General features: G+C 45.4%; 2 protein-coding genes across 12 annotated transcripts in view; one reads left to right on the top strand and one right to left on the bottom strand.

The window, feature by feature from the left end:
- Positions 1-16,644, top strand: part of RTN4 (reticulon 4) — a 62,066-nt gene extending 45,422 nt beyond the window's left edge. For all 6 annotated transcript variants that reach the window (XM_081854535.1, XM_081854534.1, XM_081854536.1 and 3 more), the window contains 5 exons: positions 1,038-1,176; positions 11,209-11,278; positions 12,748-12,794; positions 13,688-13,746; positions 15,457-16,644. In XM_081854535.1, the coding sequence (XP_081710661.1) occupies positions 1,038-1,176; positions 11,209-11,278; positions 12,748-12,794; positions 13,688-13,746; positions 15,457-15,499 (358 nt within the window). In that variant the 3' untranslated portion in view covers positions 15,500-16,644. The remainder of the gene's footprint in view (positions 1-1,037; positions 1,177-11,208; positions 11,279-12,747; positions 12,795-13,687; positions 13,747-15,456) is intronic.
- EML6 (EMAP like 6) overlaps positions 7,571-21,125 on the bottom strand; it is a 201,059-nt gene continuing 187,504 nt past the window's right edge. For 2 of the 6 annotated variants that reach the window (XR_014154519.1, XR_014154520.1), the window contains 2 exons: positions 18,647-20,196; positions 7,571-8,023 (listed from right to left, as the gene is read on the bottom strand). Coding sequence is in view for 2 of the 6 variants with exons in the window: in XM_081854439.1 (XP_081710565.1) it covers positions 20,172-20,196 (25 nt within the window). In the remaining 4 variants the exon portion in view is untranslated. Of the gene's footprint in view, positions 8,024-18,614; positions 20,197-21,125 lie in introns of those variants that run through there. The other 4 variants (XM_081854439.1, XM_081854438.1, XR_014154523.1 and 1 more) reach the window with 3 other exon arrangements.

Here is a 21,125-nt window from a genome sequence, read left to right as displayed (position 1 = left end):
TCGGTACAGTAATGTTTCATTACACTATATTGCTTTGGTATGGTATATCAATAATTTCATAACCTTTGGCCATTTGAGAAGCATTGGAGCCCACATAGCCAACACTGAACCATCTCAGAAGCAATGCTACTACTTCTGAATTGGGCAGTCGTGAAACCTGTGGTAGGTTTAAAATCAGGTACCTTTCATGACAAGAAAAGCATCGCTCAAACAGAATCGGCAGATGCTACATGCCTGTCTAAGGAGCATCTTGAAAACTTCAGGGATGCCACATTTCTGCAAATAGGATATAAATGGGAGGAATTTGACATTGTGCTAAAGTGGTGGTTCCATCAGGGCGAACATTTTAGCTTGCTAAATGCAACAGTCCCCCCCTTCTCCTGCTGCGTTCTCTCCTGGGGGTTCTCCTAAACTCCAGAGGCAATTTTGAAGGGCTGGGCTGGGCTGGGCTGAAGCATTTATTTTCCCTTTAAAAATATTTAAAATATGTTGGGCTGATTGGCAAGATGTTAGTGGGATGAAAGTAGAACTTTGAGGGTTGCGATATTCTGGAAAGTGGGTTTGCTTAATGCAGCGAAGCTGTGGGAGTGGTTTTTTTTTGTTTTGTTTCAAAACAAAGGCTCTTCTTTGGACTGAGTAGGACATCATCTCCAGTTGTATCTAGCCAAAAAGACATTTGATTTTAGTTGCCAAGCCTGCCTTTCCATGTGCAAAAAGGCACAGTCTTATTTATTTTTTTTACCTTTTGTTTACCTGCTTTAAGTGGCCAGGCATTTGCTTCTACCATTTAAGTGCAGTTTAATGAACTAATTGTGCCGGTTCTTGGAAAAACCTGGTGTGTTTTAAGCGCGGCAGCTTCACTGCTGTGAATAAATTATAGAGCGCCTCACGCTTGGGTCTTTGTCCATCTGTACAATTCTTGAGCACCATGACCTTCCCTGTTGTTACTCCATTGTGCTCTGGCTGAGAGCTTGGAGAGCTCGAAGAATCTCGGGCTGCCAAGTCGAATGTTATGAACGGCGCTTTCCCTCTTTTAGGGCTTACTTGGATAAAGATGTCGCTGTGTCTAAGGAGCTTGTGCAAAAATACAGCCATATGGTGCTTGGCCACTTCAACAACACAGTTAAGGAGCTCAGACGCCTCTTCCTAGTGGATGACTTGGTGGATTCACTAAAGGTAAGAGACTTCCATTATTTTCAACCTTTCCTGAGTATATACTTGCAGAAGGGGAGGCATCTCGTCCAGGTTGACCTGAAGGACCATCTGGTGTTTGCCAAATGCAATAAAGCATGTGAGGCAGGCAGGGATGTGGTTATATGGTTTTAGGGCAGGGATGGCGAACTGTGCCCTTGCTTTGGATGTTGTTGGGACTCCACCTCCCATCAGCCCCAGCCAGAAGGGATGATGGGAGTTGTAGTCTAGCAACACATGGAGGGCAACGTTCCCCACCCACACTTTGGAGGTTCTAACGACCACTGGGGGTATGTGGGCCTATTTGGATTTCAGTTCCCTTGGTTTAGTGGTTAAGAGCAGTGGACTCGTAATCTGGTGAACCAGGTTCGCTTCCCTGCTCCTCCACATGCAGCTGCTGGGTGACCTTGGGCCAGTCCCACTTCTCTGAAGTCTCTCAGCCTCACTCACCTCACAGAGTGTTTGTTGTGGGGGAGGAAGGGAAAGGAGACTGTTAGCTGCTTTGAGACTCCTTCGGGTAGTGATAAAGTGGGATATCAAATCCAAATTCTTCTTCTTCTTCAGTATTCATGCCTATTCTTAAATTAGGCAGGCATATTTGAAATTTGTTGCTTTAGAAGCAAGGTTCATCTATATTAATTGTCTATTGGGCCAGAAGTAGGAGACATTGGATGCTTCCATACTAGTTATTTAAGGTGGAACTGCTATGGTTTGATCACAGTTTGGGTGGGCACCCACCCAACAGCATCATCTAGTATTGTTGATATTTGTCTTCGGTCTGAATTCCTAGTCCCTTCTTTATCAGTGCCCCCTCCCAGTTGAGGAAGGCTGCTTTAGAGCTGCTCTTCTGCCTTTTTAAAAGGGCGAATTTTGGACATGAGTTTGGACCTGTCACAGGTCAGCACACATTCATTATAAAATTTGTGGTGGGTGCCATTTCATGACCATGATTTTGACTTTTAATCCTTTCATTATTGCTAAAAACTCTTCCCCAGCTATTTTTTTTAAAAAAATATTCAGCACCATAATGCTATAATGCTTGTGGTTTAATTATTCCCACTTTATAGTGTTATGGTGTTTGAACTCCATTGCATCATAATACCAATACCAAAACTGGCATAATAGCATTATGGTGTTACAATGCTTTCATTAAAGAAAAGTTACAGCTGGAAAAGGATTTCAGCAATTTGAAGCGTTGGCTTTTAAAAATGTATGGGGGTCATTAAAAATGGCCACCAAAAACATTGTGAATGTGTGTTGTACTTCAGATGGCCCCCAACCATGGATTCTGTGCAGACAGTATACAATGTTGTGAACACTGACAAATCAGAATACTTCCAATAGAATAAAAGTCTTTGATCCAACTGGCAAAAGAGGAAGAAGAAACCCTCTGATATGAAAAATTAATTTCAACTGTCAGTAAAGTCTTCATTCTTGCCCTGAACAAGGGAATATTCTGCAGTTCCTTTCCAGCTCATTGATTTAGCATTCTGCTGTTCTTTCATGCTTCAAAAGACTTGCATAACCACGTAGGTTTATATGAAGTGGAGCACGTAGGAAGTGCTTCTGAAATAGAAGATAGCTTGGATATTTTCTTTACCCATCTTAAAACCATGATTGGTTTTAGATCTAGGCTAGAGTAGCTGATACCGTAGGGCTGTGGACTTGACACCTTTAATATTTAACCACTTATTTTCTTATTTAACTACTTTATTTTCCATCTGCAAAAATGCCACCTTAGAGTGCATTTAAATGCCACTTTACAACTCCTTGCTGCTGGATAATTTCAGTTGAGAGGCTGGTGATCTGAGCAAAGTTTTCCAGTGTTGGTGTAGCCACTTCTATGGGAGTCTTCAACAGCCCTGGAGGAGGATCAACTGTCTCCTTATCAGAAAATCTGAGTTACTACCTGACACTGTTGATTGACTGAAGCCTATCTGTTTTGCTTTACTGACTTATGGAATTTGCTCACTGGCGACTTTGGGGTGTTGAAATTTCAACTCCTTGACTTGGTTCAATTGCTGGTGTTGCCTTAGCAAGATACAAGCCAGTATCCTCTCTTGCTCTGCTGAATGCTTTCTCCCAGCAGTCAGCAGCATAAAGCAAGATTGAAGCAACCCATTCCTAAAATGTAAAAGGAAATTCCTGAAGGATGGTTCTGTGGAACTCAAGATGAGTTGGAACAAAATAAAACCTTTAGCATCGTTTTGTTCTCCCCACTGCAGTTGTTTGAGGCTTAAGAACACCAGAGGAATCCTGCTGTATAAGACCAGATAACTATCTACTCTAGCATTCCAGGTCAGGGATGGTCAACATGGTATCCTCCAGATGTTGTTTGACTACATCTCCCATCATCATTGACCATTGGCCGTGCTAGCTGGAGCTGACGGGATGGGTGGCGCTATGGGTTAAACCACAGAGCCTAGGGCTTGCCGATCAGAAGGTTGGCGGTTTGAATCCCCGCGACGGGGTGAGCTCCCGTTGCTCGGTCCCTGCTCCTGCCAACCTAGCAGTTCGAAAGCACGTCAAAGTGCAAGTAGATAAATAGGTACCGCTCCGGCGGGAAGGTAAATGGCGTTTCCATGCACTGCTCTGATTCGCCATAAGCAGCTTAGTCATGCTGGCCACATGACCCGGAAGCTGTACACCGGTAAATCGAGATGAGCGCCGCAACCCCAGAGTCGGTCACAACTGGACCTAATGGTCAGGGATTCCTTTACCTTTAAACATCTGGAAAGCCATCAGCCCAAAGTTGATTTAGAATCTTTTCGCGCTGAGGTGCATATTGTGTGTTTCTCTCCCCCCCCCCCCACAAAGGGAAGAAGATATTTCTCTGAAGTGTGTGGAGTTTTTTTATTAATGACTTTTGGATGAGTTTTCGTTGTGGTTTGCAGTATCTTTGGCATCCCACCCCCTTCTGGGGAAAGGCCTGCAGTCAGCCATATTTAAAATGCCAAAGAGGGAGTGGAAACTGCCCTATTCCTTAAATTTGGAAATTCAGGCAGCCTAGGAGATGCCAGTCACATGTGCTGGAGGGACTGCTCAACAGTTTCCCAATGCCATTTGCCAGGTGATGATGGCAGATCAAAAGAAAGAACTCCCAGCTATGCAGTGATGGCAAAGTAGACTTTTGAGGAGCAGGAGGTTTGCTGAAAAGCTTTCAGTCATACTGTGATTTTATCAAGATCTGCCGTAGTGATTGCAGCACAGTATAAATTCGCCAAAACATATGGCCCAGCCAGTCTTATTCTGCCACAGGACTCGGTCCTATCTTTAGTATCTTCAAACTGTGTTAAGGGGTCAGCTGTTCAGTGTTGGGTTTGGGGTTGATTATTTTTCTTGCTAAATATAGTAGGAGTCACTTAAGGAGGCATATAACAGATCACATATTGGTTTTATGCAGCCTTTCTCAACCTTGGGTCCCCGGATGTTGTTGGACTACAACTCCCATCATCCTGGGCCACTGGTCCTGGTTGCTAGGGATGGTGCGAGTTGTAGTCCAGCACCATCCAGGGACTCTAGGTTGAGAGAGGCTGGTTTAATGCCATTTAGCCCAATATGGCAGGATTAAAAGCCTTAGGCGCAAGGGCCAAATATGTCCCTCCATGACGTTTAGTCTGGCCCTTGGAATCCTCCCCAGGTTACACTCCTCATGGCTTTGTTACACACCCTCACTTGCCTGGCTAAACGTCTCTGGAAATGCCTCTTTCTTGTTGATGGAAGATAGAGGTGTGTGTATGTGTGTGTTGGGGGTGTCTGCTTCCTGTAGTGGCCCCCATGCTCTTAGCTAACTATATGGCAGAACCATATGGGCAGGGATGATTTTGCAGTGCTGTGTTGTCATGCGTTCATGTAACTGAGCCTGCTTGATGGACTGACTTTCCTGTAAGATGCACCCTGTCCTATCTCAGAAGAATTCTTGCTTAAGCTTACAGCCTTAAAAAGAAGAAGACTACGACATACAAGGGACCTTGCCTGGAAAGAGATTTAGGTATCTTATCTGAGCCTTAACATCTGCTAAGACTTGCAGCCGGTTCTGAGATAGGCCAGAGCACTGCAGAAACAGCCCTTTGCCCTTGCATCTAAATCAAGGGAAGTAATAGTGCCGCTGTATTCTGCTCTGGTCAGACCTCACCTGGAGTACTGTGTCCAGTTCTGGGCACCACAGTTCAAGAAGGACACGGACAAACTGGAACGTGTCCAGAGGAGGGCAACCAAAATGGTCAAAGGCCTGGAAACGATGCCTTATGAAGAACGGCTAAGGGAGCTGGGCATGTTTAGCCTGGAGAAGAGGAGGTTAAGGGGTGATATGATAGCCATGTTCAAATATATAAAAGGATGTCACATAGAGGAGGGAGAAAGGTTGTTTTCTGCTGCTCCAGAGAAGCGGACACGGAGCAATGGTTCCAAACTACAAGAAAGAAGATTCCACCTAAACATTAGGAAGAACTTCCTGACAGTAAGAGCTGTTTGACAGTGGAATTTGCTGCCAAGGTGTGTGGTGGAGTCTCCTTCTTTGGAGGTCTTTAAGCAGAGGCTTGACAACCATATGTCAGGAGTGCTCTGATGGTGTTTCCTGCTTGGCAGGGGGTTGGACTCGATGGCCCTTGTGGTCTCTTCCAACTCTATGATTCTATGATTCTATGATTCATAGTTGTTGTATAAGTAAGACTTCTATGCAGTTTCTGAAATAGGGGCTGGTTTTTTAACAACAACAACTCCCTAGTGGCTCTTAAGCAATGTGATGAGCAGCCAATTTGCAGGAAAGGCAAGGTTTCTAACCCTTTGGAGGAAAAAGCAAGGTTATGCACCAGAAAATGTATTGTTATGGATGTGCGGAATGACCTGGCCTTGTCAACAACTGCAACAACTGTAGGCCTCAGATTGTAGTATACATGCCGGGGGTAGGGAACCTCAGGCTCCGTGCTTGTGTGAACAAGTGATTGTAGCCCTCTAGGACTGTCTAACCTCACTGGCCTTTCTCCACACACTCCTTGAGTGCTTTTGTCTACCTGGAATGTGGCCTTGAAGAATGGAAAGGGCTATGTGTAAAACCTCTGGTGTTTCTGTGACTGGAATGCATCCTTCTATGCCAAGGAGTTTTCATGCATTCCCTACTTTTGCATCTGGCCACACCTTCTTTCCCCTGCTGCTGACATGTGGCCTCTGCAAGGTTGTCACTAATAATAATAATAATAATAATAATAATAATAATAATAATAATAATTTATACCCCGCCCATCTGGATAAGTTTCCCCAGCCACTCTGGGCGGCTCCCAATCGAGTGTTAAATACAGCATTAAATCTGAAAAACTTCCCTAAACAGGGCTGCCTTCAGATGTCTTTTAAAGATAAGATAGCTGCTTATTTCCTTCACATCTGAAGGGAGGGTGTTCCAGAGGGCGGGCGCCACTATCGAGAAGGCCCTCTGTCTGGTTCCCTGTAACCTCACTTCTCGCAATGAGGGAACCGCCAGAAGGCCCTCGGCACTGGATCTCAGTGTCCGGGCAGAATGATGGGGGTGGAGACACTCCTTCAGGTATACAGGTAACATGGCCCTCAGCCTCAGGTGTGCCGCTGCCTGCTTAAGCGTTCAGCAGGAGCCTCTGTTGCAAGTGCTGCAGCCAGTGGAAGAGGAAAAGGGGTATTAACTGGAGATGGGCCTTTGGGTTGCTGGCACTTTGTCACCAGTACCCATTTTATAGTGACATTACCAGCATTTCAGGTGCCAAGAGAAAGCTTCTTTATATTCTCCTTGGGCAGTGTTTCTCAAACTTGGGTCCCCAAGTTTGTTGTTGGACCACAACTCCCATCATCCCTAGCTTGCAGGACCAGTGGTCAGGGGTGCCACTGTATTCTGCTCTGGTCAGACCTCACCTGGAGTACTGTGTCCAGTTCTGGGCACCACAGTTCAAGAAGGACACTGAGAAACTGGAACGTGTCCAGAGGAGGGCAACCAAAATGGTCAAAGGCCTGGAAACGATGCCTTATGAGGAACGGCTAAGGGAGCTGGGCATGTTTAGCCTGGAGAAGAGGAGGTTAAGGGGTGATATGATAGCCATGTTCAAATATATAAAAGGATGTCACATAGAGGAGGGAGAAAGGTTGTTTTCTGCTGCTCCAGAGAAGCGGACACGGAGCAATGGTTCCAAACTACAAGAAAGAAGATTCCACCTAAACATTAGGAAGAACTTCCTGACAGTAAGAGCTGTTTGACAGTGGAATTTGCTGCCAAGGTGTGTGGTGGAGTCTCCTTCTTTGGAGGTCTTTAAGCAGAGGCTTGACAACCATATGTCAGGAGTGCTCTGATGGTGTTTCCTGCTTGGCAGGGGGTTGGACTCGATGGCCCTTGTGGTCTCTTCCAACTCTATGATTCTATGATTCTATGACTTGTAGTCCAGGAACAACTGGAGACCCAAGTTCTTTTTTGGGGGGGATTCAGGATACCTTTGGTTAACCAAGGGTCACAAGCAAGGGTTTCTTAAAAGGTAAAGGAGCCCCTGACCATTAGGTCCAGTCATGATCGACTCTGGGGTTGCGGCATTCATCTTGCTTTATTGGCCGAGGGATCCGGCGTACAGCTTCCGGGTCATGTGGCCAGCATGACTAAGCCACTTCTGGCGAACCAGAGCAGCGCACGGAAATGCCGTTTACCTTCCCGCTGGAGTGGTACCTATTTATCTACTTGAACTTTGACGTGCTTTTGAACTGCTAGGTTGGCAGGAGCAGGGACTGAGCAACGGGAGCTCCCCCCCCCCCCGTCACGGGGATACGAACCACCGACCTTCTGATTGGCAAGTCCTAGACTCTGTGGTTTAACCCACAGCGCCACCTGCATCCCAGGGGTTTCTTAGAATGCAAGAATTGAGAGATACAGGGTGTAGGGGAAAACAGTGCCATTGAGTCTTTGGATAAACTTGCTAATTTGCCATTTTTTACTACTTTTTAAATGCATTGCTGAACTTTTTTAAAAAAATTAACTCAGTTCATAGTTATATCTTAAAGGCTTGTAACTTACTTCGAACATTATCCAATAAAAAAGAAAACCCAGCCCAAGTAATAAATACTTCTAAGTAAATGATTGTGCAAATGTGCCCTTAGTCATTTTGTTCAGAGAGCCCTTCCCCTACTGAACGTTTTGCCCTCAGATTAGCAGTGGGAATCAGCTGACCTGGGAACTCTCACCCACCGCCCCACATGCAACACATTAGTGATTCAGCACTTCCAGATCACACCCCCACACCCCTGCCCTTCTTACTTGGCAAGTAGATCTTAAACCCTCTGGGAACTAGTAGGGCTCTATCTCATCCCGGGACATGTTGGTCTCATTCCCTAATTTCTCATGTTACATTTGGAATAGTAAAGGCGATTCTCCCCCACCTTCTCCAGTTTCACGTGGTTGGGGTTTTGGGTTTGCAATTAACTAGTTGCTTAGGAAAGGTAAACATTTTGCCTCCAAAGGAGGAGGGCCCTCCTTGCTTCCTCTCTCAAGTCCTAAAAAGCCACTAGTTCCTTGAGAAGAGAGACCACAGACCAAGTTGTTTCTCAAGTTCAGTCCCTGGTGAGCTGGGCAGAAAGGATGTCAAGCTAGCAGGACCAAAAGAGACTCAACGCATTGCTGTATACCAAGCCAGACCACTCGTCCATCTTGCTTAGTGTTGTCTGCACGGACTGGCAACAGCTCTCCAGGGTTCCAGGCAGGGCTGTCTCCCAGCCTTACCTGTATGTGCCAGGGAGCGTCTATATGCAAAGCAGATGTTCTACCATGGATCATGGCTCTTCCCCAGCTCCCTGCCTGAAATAATGGAGAGCTGCTGGGCTGGTTGGACTGGTGCTTTGACACAGCAAGTGGGAACGGTGCACAGCCACAGCTCTGCAGTTAAAGATTTTGCAAAGCTGCTTTCCCCCTTCTAGACTTAAGACCAGAGATGGGGAGGCTGTGACTCTCCAAGTGCTGCTGGACGCCAACTCTCATCAGCCCCCTACTGACGAAAGAAGAATGGAGGATGAAGTTGATGGACTATGCAGAATTAGATAAATTAACAGGAAGGATTCAAAAACTGCGAGATCAGAGATTCTTAGAAGACTGCAGTGAATATATGAACTATTTGAAAAGTAATTGTGATGAACAGATTACTCTAGTAGGACTGCAAGAAGTTTTGTAAGGTGGATTATTTGAAATATTGCAAGAAAGACTATGGAGAGAATTATTAGTTAAGGAGAATTAAATGTAATGCAGAAATTAAGAAATGCAGAATAAGTGATGAAGAACGGAAAATCATCAGAGGTGTTGACAGAAGTCTAAAATATTGTATAAGATGAGTAGTTATGTTGTATGACTGTTGGAACTGATATGTAAAAAAATTAATAAAAATGTGTGTGTGTGTGTGTGTGTGTGTCTGTAACACACACACACACACACTCATCAGCCCCCAACCAGCATGGCTAATAACCAGGGATGGCACGAAATATAGTCTAGAATCAACTGGAGGGCCACAGATTGGCTGCTGCTACTGAAGACAACCTTAACCCCACTCCTCCCATTAGCACTAGGTCACAAAGAACCAAGGCAGCCTCAATGGCTGCCACCATCTAATTTCTGTGTTCTGGGAACAGAAGCTTACAGTGTCTGGGAACTGGAACGCAAGGAAGGAGGCTACAGTGGGTGGTGGTGGAGAGAACAAAGGTTTTGCCCTACGTCTGTGGTTTTCAACCTGTGTGCCATGGCACCCTGGGGTGCCTTGAATGATGGTCAGAGGTGCTGCGGGCAATACTGGCCTCTGTCCCTCTTTCCTTCCCTCCCTCCATCAGTCTCCGAATTTAGTCCACCAGTCTCCGAAGAGAGCTGTGCAACCCTCCCAAAGGCTTGCACATCTGTTGCAGCAGTACTGGCTGCAAGCTCCCCAGGTGAATGACGCCTCTGGCGCTGGGCAGGGGGTGCTTCCCAGGCCCTGATGGGGGGCCGTGTGAGGAGGCACATCTCTTTAGGGCAAGGGGGGCCAGCTCAAAGACCAGAGGTGGCAGCTGCAGACTCCCAATGAGAGGGGAGAGGAGAGGCGGCTTGGTGAACACTCCACAAGGGAGGGTGTTTGAAAAAGGGTGAGGGGCTGCCAGCTCTGCAGGCACAGGGTGACGTAACTGGGCTCCTGAGGCTCACAAGGGCGCCACAGAAAGAATGTAGTTGGTCAAGGGAGCCGTGGACCCAAAAAGGTTGAAAGCCTCTGCCCTACGTAATATATCAACCTTGCTTGCTCCTTGGAGGGTATCTTGCTAACAAAACATTCCCCGTGTGGTAAGAGCAGCTCATGGAGACCTTAAGTGCATGGAAGTAGCATAGGGAAGTTTCTAATGTGTTGTGGTTTGCTTCGGGTTTTATGATTTGCTGGAAGCCGCCCAGAGTGGCAACCCAGTCAGACGAGTGGCATATAAATAAATTATTATTATTATTATTATTATTATTATTATTATTATTATTATCCCTAAATCTAATGGCACAGGGCCTGTCTCATTGCTTGTACTTGAACCTCTTCTGTGGTCGAAATGGCCACATGAACCACCGGGAGATGGAGCAGACGTGAAATCCTATGAGACTTTTCGTCATTCTCAGCACGGCCAGGGGACCTCAAAGCTAAAGTCTGTGGGATCCCATTACAAGTCCTTTTGGCTATAATTATCTCTGACATACGGAGGCTGGAGCGCTGCCTTTTCGCTGCCTGATCTTTCCATGCTGCCTTCAGTGAAGGCCACCTGAAGAGTCAGAACAAATGCCAGATTGCCACGGGGGATGCTGCTACTGCTGCTGCTGCTGCGAGTGACATTCCCATGTCAACTTTCCCCATTTTCCACATGCAAGGCTTTAGAATGGCTTACTTGGGGAGTCTCCCATCACTTGGGGAGTCTCCAGCCACCTCCACTCCCCACGTAGCAGCCAGCCCATGGCAACTGCAAAGCCTACTTGAGCTCTAGTAAATGGTCCACATTCTGCATTCCTACTCAGCTTTCTCTTTTTTCTTCCAGTTTGCCGTGTTGATGTGGGTGTTCACCTACGTTGGTGCCTTGTTCAATGGTCTGACATTGCTGATACTGGGTAAGTTGGCCCTCTATACTACGTTGCACCTAATAACAAAGCATTTTGTGAGAAAAGCAGTACGTTGTCAACGATTTTGGTGTCATGGCACAGCATGATGCTGAGGCATCAGAGCAAATTGGCAAAGGCTGCAGAGAAAGCAGTAGAAAGTCGTAGAAACGCCATGTTTTAATCTGTGGGGTTTGCAGAGGAGGGCTGGTTCCATTGCGTTTGACTTGATCACAGTCATTTGCTTGATACGCCAATAGTAGCGATCAGGATCAGTATTCTTACAGGGCAAAGTAAAGGGAAGGCTGCAGCTCAGTGGCAGAGCATTCGCTTTGCATGCAGAAGGTCATCGGTTCAATCCCCGGCATAGACCTGCAGGTATAGGGCAGTATATAAATTCAACCCATCAGTCTCCAAATAGATACTGAGCTATGGTCTGACCTAGTATAAGGCAACTTCATAGAATCATAGAAGGAACCACAAAGTACCATCTCTTCCAACCCCTGCAATGCAGGAATCTTGCATGGCCCTGAGATTAAGAGTCTCGTGCTCTACTGACTGAGCTATCTTAAGTAGCTCAGGTGAGTGCATAGGTGTCTGGATGATGTATTTGTGGACCTTGCTTTGCTTGTCCAGCTCAACATCACATGCCCAGTCATTGTTTAGGGGCATTGCACCCCATACTCACAGAATGCAGAGACTGCTGTCCGTTGCAAGGGCTATTTGCAGCAGCCTCGTATTTTTGTTTTAGCCTGGATTCGCACACCTTACTTCAGGGGTCAGCAACCTTTTTCAGCCGTGGGCCAGTCCACCATCCCTCAGACCATCTGGAGGGCCAGACTATATTTTTTTTTGGGGGGGGGGATGAACGAATTCCTATGCCCCACAAATAACCCAGTAAAAGGGCAAGGGACCCCTGACCATTTGGTCCAGTCGTGACCGACTCTGGGGTTGTGGCGCTCATCTCGCTTTATTGGCCGAGGGAGCCGGCGTACAGATTCCGGGTCATGTGGCCAGCATGACTAAGCTCCTTCTGGCGAATCAGAGCAGTGCACGGAAACGCTGTTTACCTTCCTGCCGGAGCGGTACCTATTTATCTACTTGCACTTTGACGTGCTTTCAAACTACTAGGTTGGCAGGAGCAGGGACCAAGCAATGGGAGCTCACCCCGTAGCGGGGATTCAAACCGCCGACCTTCTGATCGGCAAGTCCTAGGCTCTGTGGTTTAACCCACAGTGCCACCCACTTCTCTTTAAATAACCCAGAGATGCATTTTAAATAAAAGCACACATTCTACTCATATAAAAACATGCTGATTCCTGGACCATCCGCGGGCCAGATTTAGAAGGCGATTGGGCCGCATCTGGCCCCCGGGCCTTAGGTTGCCTATCCCTGCCTTACTTGATCTTTTCTGCATCCCTGCATTTGCATACACTTACGGATGTTTCTTGTGTTTTGTTTTCACCTGCATCCCATTCCAGCTCTGATTTCGCTCTTCAGTATTCCTATTATTTATGAAAAGCACCAGGTGAGTGTACGGTGTGGCGCATATTCTCTTGACAATTCTGCCAAAAATGTGATGGTTAATTGGGATGATTAAGAGTAAGTTGTGTACCAAAAAAGATTTGAGAGAGCTCTGCAGAACACAATCCCACCTCTTCTCCTGTTGATCTACTTAGCTGCTGCTGTTCCTAGCGCTCAGCTGGGGTTATGTAAGTCCCTGGAGGGTGTCCCTCTTAAGCTGACTTGGCAGGCTTTCCTGGTTGGGAAACTACTTTGGAGCTGATCAACTCCAAATGACCTGCTTTAGAGACGCTGCGAAGCAGAGAGGTAGATTGGGGGGTGGTGCACAAGACTTTCAGAGAACAGGCTAGTGAAAATAAAATAAAAGAGCACCATTTCAAGTAAACAGATAGTGGGTCCCCTCTGCCCCCATATATGGATAAATTCATCCTAGACCATCTTCAATGGTAGGGCTGCCACATTTCAAAAATTGGAAATCCGGACACAAAAGTTGTTGAGCCCTGTTCAACAGTGGCTTCAAATTTATATTTTGCTCTGTGGGCCTACAAGGAAGCTTGACAGATATTTGCCTTAATTTGTGGATGATTTGGTAAAACTGGGGAAATGAATAAAAATGATTTGGGGGGCGGGGGAAAGGCACTGAAGATTCTGCAAATCTTTAAAACATCACTAATCCTATACTAAATAAAAAGCCTTGCACAGTTCTGAAATAGATACACATACAGAAGACATGATCAAGGCCTAGTAGAATAGGGATCAATGTTCCTTTTTTGTTAGGGTGGCAGGAAACCCCTGTCCCTGGTTATGGGGGGAATGTTGAGCAGAAAGTAAGTGTTAATGCATGGTGATTTCCTGTTATTGAAATGGCAATTCATCCTTGTGTCTTTTACTTGCCAGGTTCAAATTGACCATTACCTGGGACTTGTGAACAAGAATGTCAAAGATGCAGTGGCAAAGTGAGTATATAGAATTTTGAAGATAATTTTAAAGTAGCTGATACCTTTCAATGTTATTTTTAGTGAGAGATTACTTGTGTGTGTGTGTGTGTGTGTGTGTGTGCGCGTGTGCGCACACACACACACACACACACACACACACACACACACACACACCTCTTTCAAGGCCCTGTAATCTGGAATGCTCTCCCCAGGGGAGGCACACCTGGTGCCTTCATTGTCTGCTTTTAGGTAAAAGCATTTTTATTTACTCAAGACTTTAGAGTTTAACTCTCAGCTTATTTTTTAAAAAAACGTGGTGGGGGTTCAGTTAGATTTGCACTTCTAGACATATTACTGTATTTTCGCTTGTTTTTATTCTTCTTTTTAATCTTTGTTTTTGTAAGTCACTTTTGGGGGGGAAGCAACTGATAAATATAATAATCTCACACAGCAGATTGCTGAATGAGCATATTAAACTTGTGCTCCTTGTAACTTTCAAAACTACCATCTGTGGATGACTTATCACTCGATACTTGAGGTTGCAAAGAAAAGTATTTTCAGGTCAAAACTGAAATTCACTAGAACCTCTGGGTTTCTGTATGACATCTCTTTATCTCTCTCTCTCTTTCTCTTGTCTCTCCCTCTCTCTGTTCTTCTGCTTCTGTTCTCCTTGATCAGGCACCCCCAAACTCAGCCCTCCAGATGTTTTGACACTCCAACTCCCATCATCCCTAGCTAACAGGACCAGTGGTCAGGGGTGATGGGAATTGTAGTCCCAAAACATCTGGAGGGCCGAGTTTGGGGGTGCTTGTCCTTGATGGTCAGCACCCTAATCTCTTTGCTGTGCAGCCTCTTTGTCTGCTTTCACATTTTACACTGGACTACTTAGGTTGATTTGTTTGTTATATAAAAAATACTTGCACATCCCAATTTGATAAATAAAATTTGAAAACTAAAGTGGTTTGCAGCAGCCACCGTACAATAAAAAAGTGCAGATTTTAAATCGGAGATCATCAGCTAACTATTGCAGAAAATGCTTTCTTAACTGGCAGGATAATTCTCTTTTTTTAAAAAAATGATAATACTTTTATTAATTTTTACATAAAATTTCAAAAAAAAACCATACAACATATTTTCTTATCTTATTCAGTGTTTTGGACTTCCATCAACCACATCTGAAGATTTTTCAATCTTTATCACTTAATCTGCATTTCATTAATTTCACTATTACTTTTAATAGTCCTTCACTAATAATTCTCTTCATACTTTTCTCTGCGACATTTCACATAGTCCTCCTTACAAAACTTCTCGCAATCCTACTAGCGTAATGTCTTGATTACAATTGCTTGTCAAATAATTCACATATTTACTCCAGTCCTCTGAGAATCTCTGATCCCACAGGTTTCGAATCCTTCCTGTCATCTTGTCTAATTCTGCATAGTCCATTAGTTTTGTCTGCCATTCCTCTTTCGTCGGTAATTCTTCTTGTTTCCATTTCTGTGCCAATAGTACTGTAACTGGCAGGATAATTCTCAGCCATCATTTAAAAGTTAAAACAGGAGATGCATGTTGAATTTCTGTTGGGAGAGCATTCCACACAACTGGACCAATGCCACTTAAAGGCTTGGTTTTATGTCAAATGTGCTTCACCGACTCTGGGGGATTATGGGGTATCGGGGAAGGCAGGAGGCATAACATTTAAAACGGCTTGTTTTTGTTTCTTTGCAGGATCCAAGCTAAAATCCCTGGGTTGAAGCGCAAAGCCGAATGAAAAACCTAAAGCAACTTTTATTAAAAATAGGAGTTCATCTTTTAAGTGGGGAAGGGGAGGCATATTCATTTGGATTACGTGGGGAGGGTCAGGGAATAGCAAAACCTTGACATTGCAGTGCAATTTCACAGATCTTTATTTTTTAGCAACGCAGTGTTTTGAGGCGGGGGGAAATAACCTGTTCTTGACTGCCATGTGTGTTCATCATAAGTATTGTAAGCTGCTATGTATGGATTTAAACCTAATCCTCTTTTTTGCTTCTCCCGTGTGCAGCACTGGTTAACATAACAGATTGGAGAGCTGTACATTTTATGCTTCAGCCAAGGTAGTCTTGCTGCGTTTCGAGACAGCGCAGTGCCGGTGAAGTGCAGGGAGAGCATTTCAGTTTAGCACTGTCTCTGGTCTGTGTAGGTTGACTGCAGATTTTCTTTAAAAACAAAGAGAGAGATGTGTAGAAGAATATGCCATTAAAGCAAGCTTAAAAAGCCTTGCCCGTTTGGTATCGAGTGTAGCCGTATTGTGCTTTTTAATTTTACTGTTTTATCAATTGCCAATATAAAAGTTATATAAATATATATATATAGTGTTTCACAGCAGCTTAGGATGTCCAGCTCCTCCACAGTGCTTGGAATATCGGAGAACAGAACTGGGTTTTGTTTTGGGTTTTGTTTTAGCTCCATTTAGCTTAAATATTCAGAGAAAAAAAACACTAGCATCTATTAAAGAAAGAAAACACCCAACTCTCTTGCACATTACACAGTTTTCTGCCATAACTTTTGCTGCACAAACCTCCTATAGTCTATTTTGAGTAAATAAGTTTACAGCCTCTCAAAACTCTGGATCTGTGGAAGGAATTTCTGAAGGTGTGACTCCCAAGATCCTTGCGAGGCACTGGCAAGGAGTACCCAGCATGCTTGTTCTCCAATGTGCTCGGAATCCTCAGCGCCTGTGCATGGGTCAGCGGGTTGCGCCCCGATGCTGCAAATGTCGTTTGGAAGTTTCGAACCTTGTGAATGCAAGAAATTGCAAATGAAAAAAAAATGTATACACTTGCAGTTCAAGCTGTATTAAACTAAGTCTGTGGAATGCATTGTGAAATGTAAAAACAAAACAATTTGAGTATCAATAAAGCGTATAGACTTAAATGGTTGTGTGTTGTCTAGCAAATTAAGCGTGAGTGCAGGGACCGGCAGATTACAGGTGCACGGGTATTCAGCTTGAATGTGCGAATCCTCTCCACCAAAAAGTATGTTGAGTTGATGTATGGTGGTTGATTGGCACATGTACTCCGCCACTTAAGGCTCCAATTAACTAGTGAAGAAATACTGCAATAAGTGCAGTTCAGTCTCACAGACAACCGCTCCCAGCATCCCTGACCCCACTGTCCATGGCGACTGGGACTGATGGGAGTTGAAAGGCGGCAGCACCTCGCGGACAACATATTGGCTACCTCTGATTTAGTGTTCAAGATCAGGAGTTGGCAAGGTTTACCTCGCCTGAGCTGGTTCACTCCTGCAGAGATTGTTCCATGGGCTGGATCACATCTGCACCAATGTGATTTCCAGCATCTGCACATACATGATTTTCTGCGCTGCGGAAGTGAGCCCCCGCTCCACGCTGCACCGGTTTAGTGCAGCGCACGGGGACTCAGTGAGTAGGTGGCTCGGTTCAGGGGCAGTTTGTGGGCCGTTTAAACGACCTTCCCTGGGCCACTTATGGCCCATGGGCCGCAAGTTGCCAACACCTGTTCAAGATCATGTGACAAAATAAAAAGGCAGCTAGTGTGTGCCAGTTCTACTCTCTTTAAAAAAACATCATTTCCTCAGAGGAAAAAGTATGTGAATGAGTCACTGGCTTTTATTTATCTGTTCTGGGAACTTTTGACAGATGAGGTCGTTGCTGTCTACGATCAATGCTGCAAGAAGAAGGGGCAGCCAGGCAAAGACCAGTCTGCTTGTTTTGGGTGTGCTGCAAACCTCGAATGAAAAATCTTGACACGCAGCTGTTTTCAAATCATAAATCTTTTACTGGATCGCTTGAAAAATAAACTCATGCAAGTACTATTTTAATTTACATTATAATACAGCACCAGGTCTGAGCATATTGTTCCTAAAATCAAACCATATAAACAAATACAAACAAATCTCTTCCTGGCACACACACATACACACACACACTATTGCTCTTAAATATTTTTGCACAATTTCACTACATAGCAATTCATTCTGTCACATTTTTTTTTAATTTTAAAAAAGAATTAGGATACAATCAATATGAAAAGGCCAGCATTACAACATAGGCAAACAAGGTGACCATCTGACATCAACGGCTCGATATGATTACACTGCCTAATACAGAAAGGCTTCCTTAACAGAGAAGTGTATGGGAATAAGACTGCATAGGGACCTGTGTGTCGGAAATCATAGAGGCATGTAAGGCATGAATATATTCTATTGATCGACTCTTGACAAATGGTAGCACTTTTGCACATTGATCCCCTCTCCTACCCCTCTGGAGAATTCTCCAGTTTTATTTTGGCTCTCTCTTAAACCTGGGAGTGAGCTGCTTACCCGCGTGGCTTTCCTCAAGCAGAGCTTGCTGGAACAAAGATATTTGCACGTCAAACCTTGCTGCTTGTCCCTTTGCAGGGAGGCTATCTGTTTGCAGAGTATTGCTAGCAAAAGGAGGATGCAGTGGCCTCTTTCAGCAGCTGGTGGTGGCCCCTGCCTGACTTGGCGAAGAGGATAGGAGGAGCCCTTTCCCTTCATTGGCCAGCTAACTATTGCAGCCTTAACCATAGCACCCGAACCCAGTAAGGTAAAGGTAAAGGGACCCCTGACCATTAGGTCCAGTCGTGGCCAACTCTGGAGTTGCGGCGCTCATCTCGCTTTATTGGCCGAGGGAGCCGGCGTACAGCTTCCAGGTCATGTGGCCAGCATGACTAAGCCGCTTCTGGCGAACCAGAGCAGCACACGGAAACGCCATTTACCTTCCCACCGGAGTGGTACCTATTTATCTACTTGCACTTGAGGTGCTTTCGAACTGCTAGGTTGGCAGGAGCAGAGAACGAGCAACGGGAGCTCACCCCATCCCGGGGATTTGAACTGCTGCAAGTCCTAGGTTCTGTGGTTTAACCCACAGCGCTACCCGCGTCCCAGTACCTTGGGGCAAAAGGATCTTTCCATTTCCTCCCTGTAACTCCACTATGAAGTGCAGGAAACTGAACCTGTAATCCTCTAAGTATAGGAGGCCTTTTCTACCACTGCTATTGGATTTTTCTGGGTGAGGAACAAAATTCTGCAGCTTCTTGGTCCCCTGCCTGAAAGCCTGTGTGTGTAGCTGCCGAGTTGTTTGCCAAATCTTTGGAACAAAGGTGGAGGAAGGTTTATTTATCAAAGCATTGCCGTTATTGGCCCCGGACCTAAAAACGCAGCGGGAAAAGGTTCTTCTACAAGTGGGAGGGGGCCAGAAAGAGAATAATCTCCCCCTTTTCCTTACGGAAACCTGAGTAGGAGTTGACCAACATCCAGAGGACCACAAGGCCCCCCATTCCTATCCTCAAGACTGCGTTAGATATGTTGCAGATTTAATTTGACGGGCAGCTATTTATAAGAGACTTTCCTTGCACCCCACCCACTCTTGTTAAAAGAACCAGCTGAGACTCAAGTTAAAATACTGAGACAGATTAAATGCAAAAGAAGAGAGAATTGGAACATCGAGGGTGGGAAGGCAGGAGGGGGAATGACTTTGTCAGCCCTCGTCAGTTGTGGAAGTTGTAGCACCGAGAGTAGAAAGCAGACACAGGCAGGAAGCCTGTACCACTGGCAAAGCTTTCAAAAGGCACTTCATAGAAAACTGGCAAATGAACTTATTTTTAAAACCAGAAATATTTGGGGAGGGGAGGGGGGGAATGATAATTTGGTCAGTATAAAATTAGCCATGGCTCAAAGCTTTCTTTACTCCGAAGGCGTCCCTTGCCCAATAAGGTTTTGTAGTGGGTGGTTTCAAAATGGTTTGGTTTATGAAAAAACATGAATACTTTTTAAAAATAATCTTCAAATCGCAACTTGTTTTGTTGGCAAAAAGGCTACTGAAGCTTAAGTTTGCACTATGGGCTAGGCTTTGCTGATTAGGACACTTGATTTTCAGCAAGAGAGGTTCAGAATCATAGAGTTGGGAGGGACCCCCCAAAAAAAATTATCTAGTCCCACCTCCTGCAATGCAGGAATCTCACCTGAAGCACCCATGACAGATAGCCATCAGCGCAAACCAAACTGGGCATCCTTCAGTCTCAAGGTCCAAATCAATTACCGTATTTTTCCGCCTATAAGATGCCCCCATGTATAATTCACCCCCTATTTTGGGGGACTCAAAATTAAGAAAATTGGAGGGGAAAAGAGCTATCCGTGTATAAGACGCCCCCAAATTTGAGACATTATTTTTAAGGAAAAAACCCTAGTCTTATATATGGGAAAATACAGTAATTTTCCTTTCTTTCGCAATGATTGAATGGTTGGAGGGGATGGTTGTGGCATCCAACGTAGGTCAAGTTTCACATTTAGAATCTACGCAGTGTTTTGTTAGAAAGCCGCCTGCTGAAGTCTTGGGAGGCGTCCCTGTTTGGCACTCACGTGGCGGTGGTAGCAAGAGTGGCACTGGAGGAAACTGACCTTCAAAGGCATTGCCATACAAAGACGCTAGAAAGGAAGAAATGTCAATTACCATCTGTGTGCACATGTGTGGTTGAAATCAAGACTTCTGCAAAACTAACTGGCAACCTGGCTCTGCCCTCCAGCTTCCTTATCTGCACGGTTATTCTAATTCAAGAAATATACCCCATCCAGCAATACATACTATATAGTCGGACCTTTGGAAGTCGAACGGAATCCGTTCCAGAAGTCTATTCAACTTCCAAAATGTTTGGAAACCAAAGTTCCTGCAGCCAATCAGAACATGCAGAACTTGCGTCGGATGTTCGGGTTCCAAAAGAACATTTGAAAGCCGGAATGCTCACTTCCGGGTTCTGATTGTTCGGGAGCTGATTTGTTTGAGAGCCAAGGTATGACTTTATATTAAAAGTGAATCTCTACAGGCCATAAGACTTCGGATGCATCCTCTCAGACCTAGAATTTGTTCCTCTGCAGTAAATGGCATCTTCTCCTTGCCAGACTCTTGCAGCTGTTTAGTGACTCAGATCCGCCCCACAAATTCCTTCCAGTGACACAGGGAAGAAGACAGTTGTCAGGGGCTCAGGAGCAGAGGCGCAGGGGAGAGAGGAAACGGAGAGCGAAGGGGAAGAATCTGAGGGCAGCGTAGGGGAGTATGACAGTGGCCCGAGAGATTCCATGAGTTTCTCCAGCGATTCAGAAGATTCCCAGAGGGGGGCGCCGATGGCCAGGGCAAGGGGGGTCCCAGGGGGGACGCACCAGAAGCAAGGAGCCAGCGGGGACTCCCAAAGCAGCAGCGGAAGATCAGGACCAGTTCCCCCACCAGAGCGTAGTGGGGGGGAAGAGTCCCATGTATCAGGGCCAGCGTCTCCTCCAGTAGGGAGAGAAGATGCGTCAGGGCTGACCACGCCTCTATCGGAGAGTGAGGGAATGGAGGGGAAGTCAGGTCCAGCTAGCCC

Source organism: Podarcis erhardii, assembly GCF_964252035.2.
Source record: "Podarcis erhardii genome assembly, chromosome: 3".
NCBI classification, from domain to species: domain Eukaryota; kingdom Metazoa; phylum Chordata; class Lepidosauria; order Squamata; family Lacertidae; genus Podarcis; species Podarcis erhardii.
Note: the sequence above shows the minus strand (reverse complement) of the source record. Positions and strands in the feature narration are given on the sequence as shown.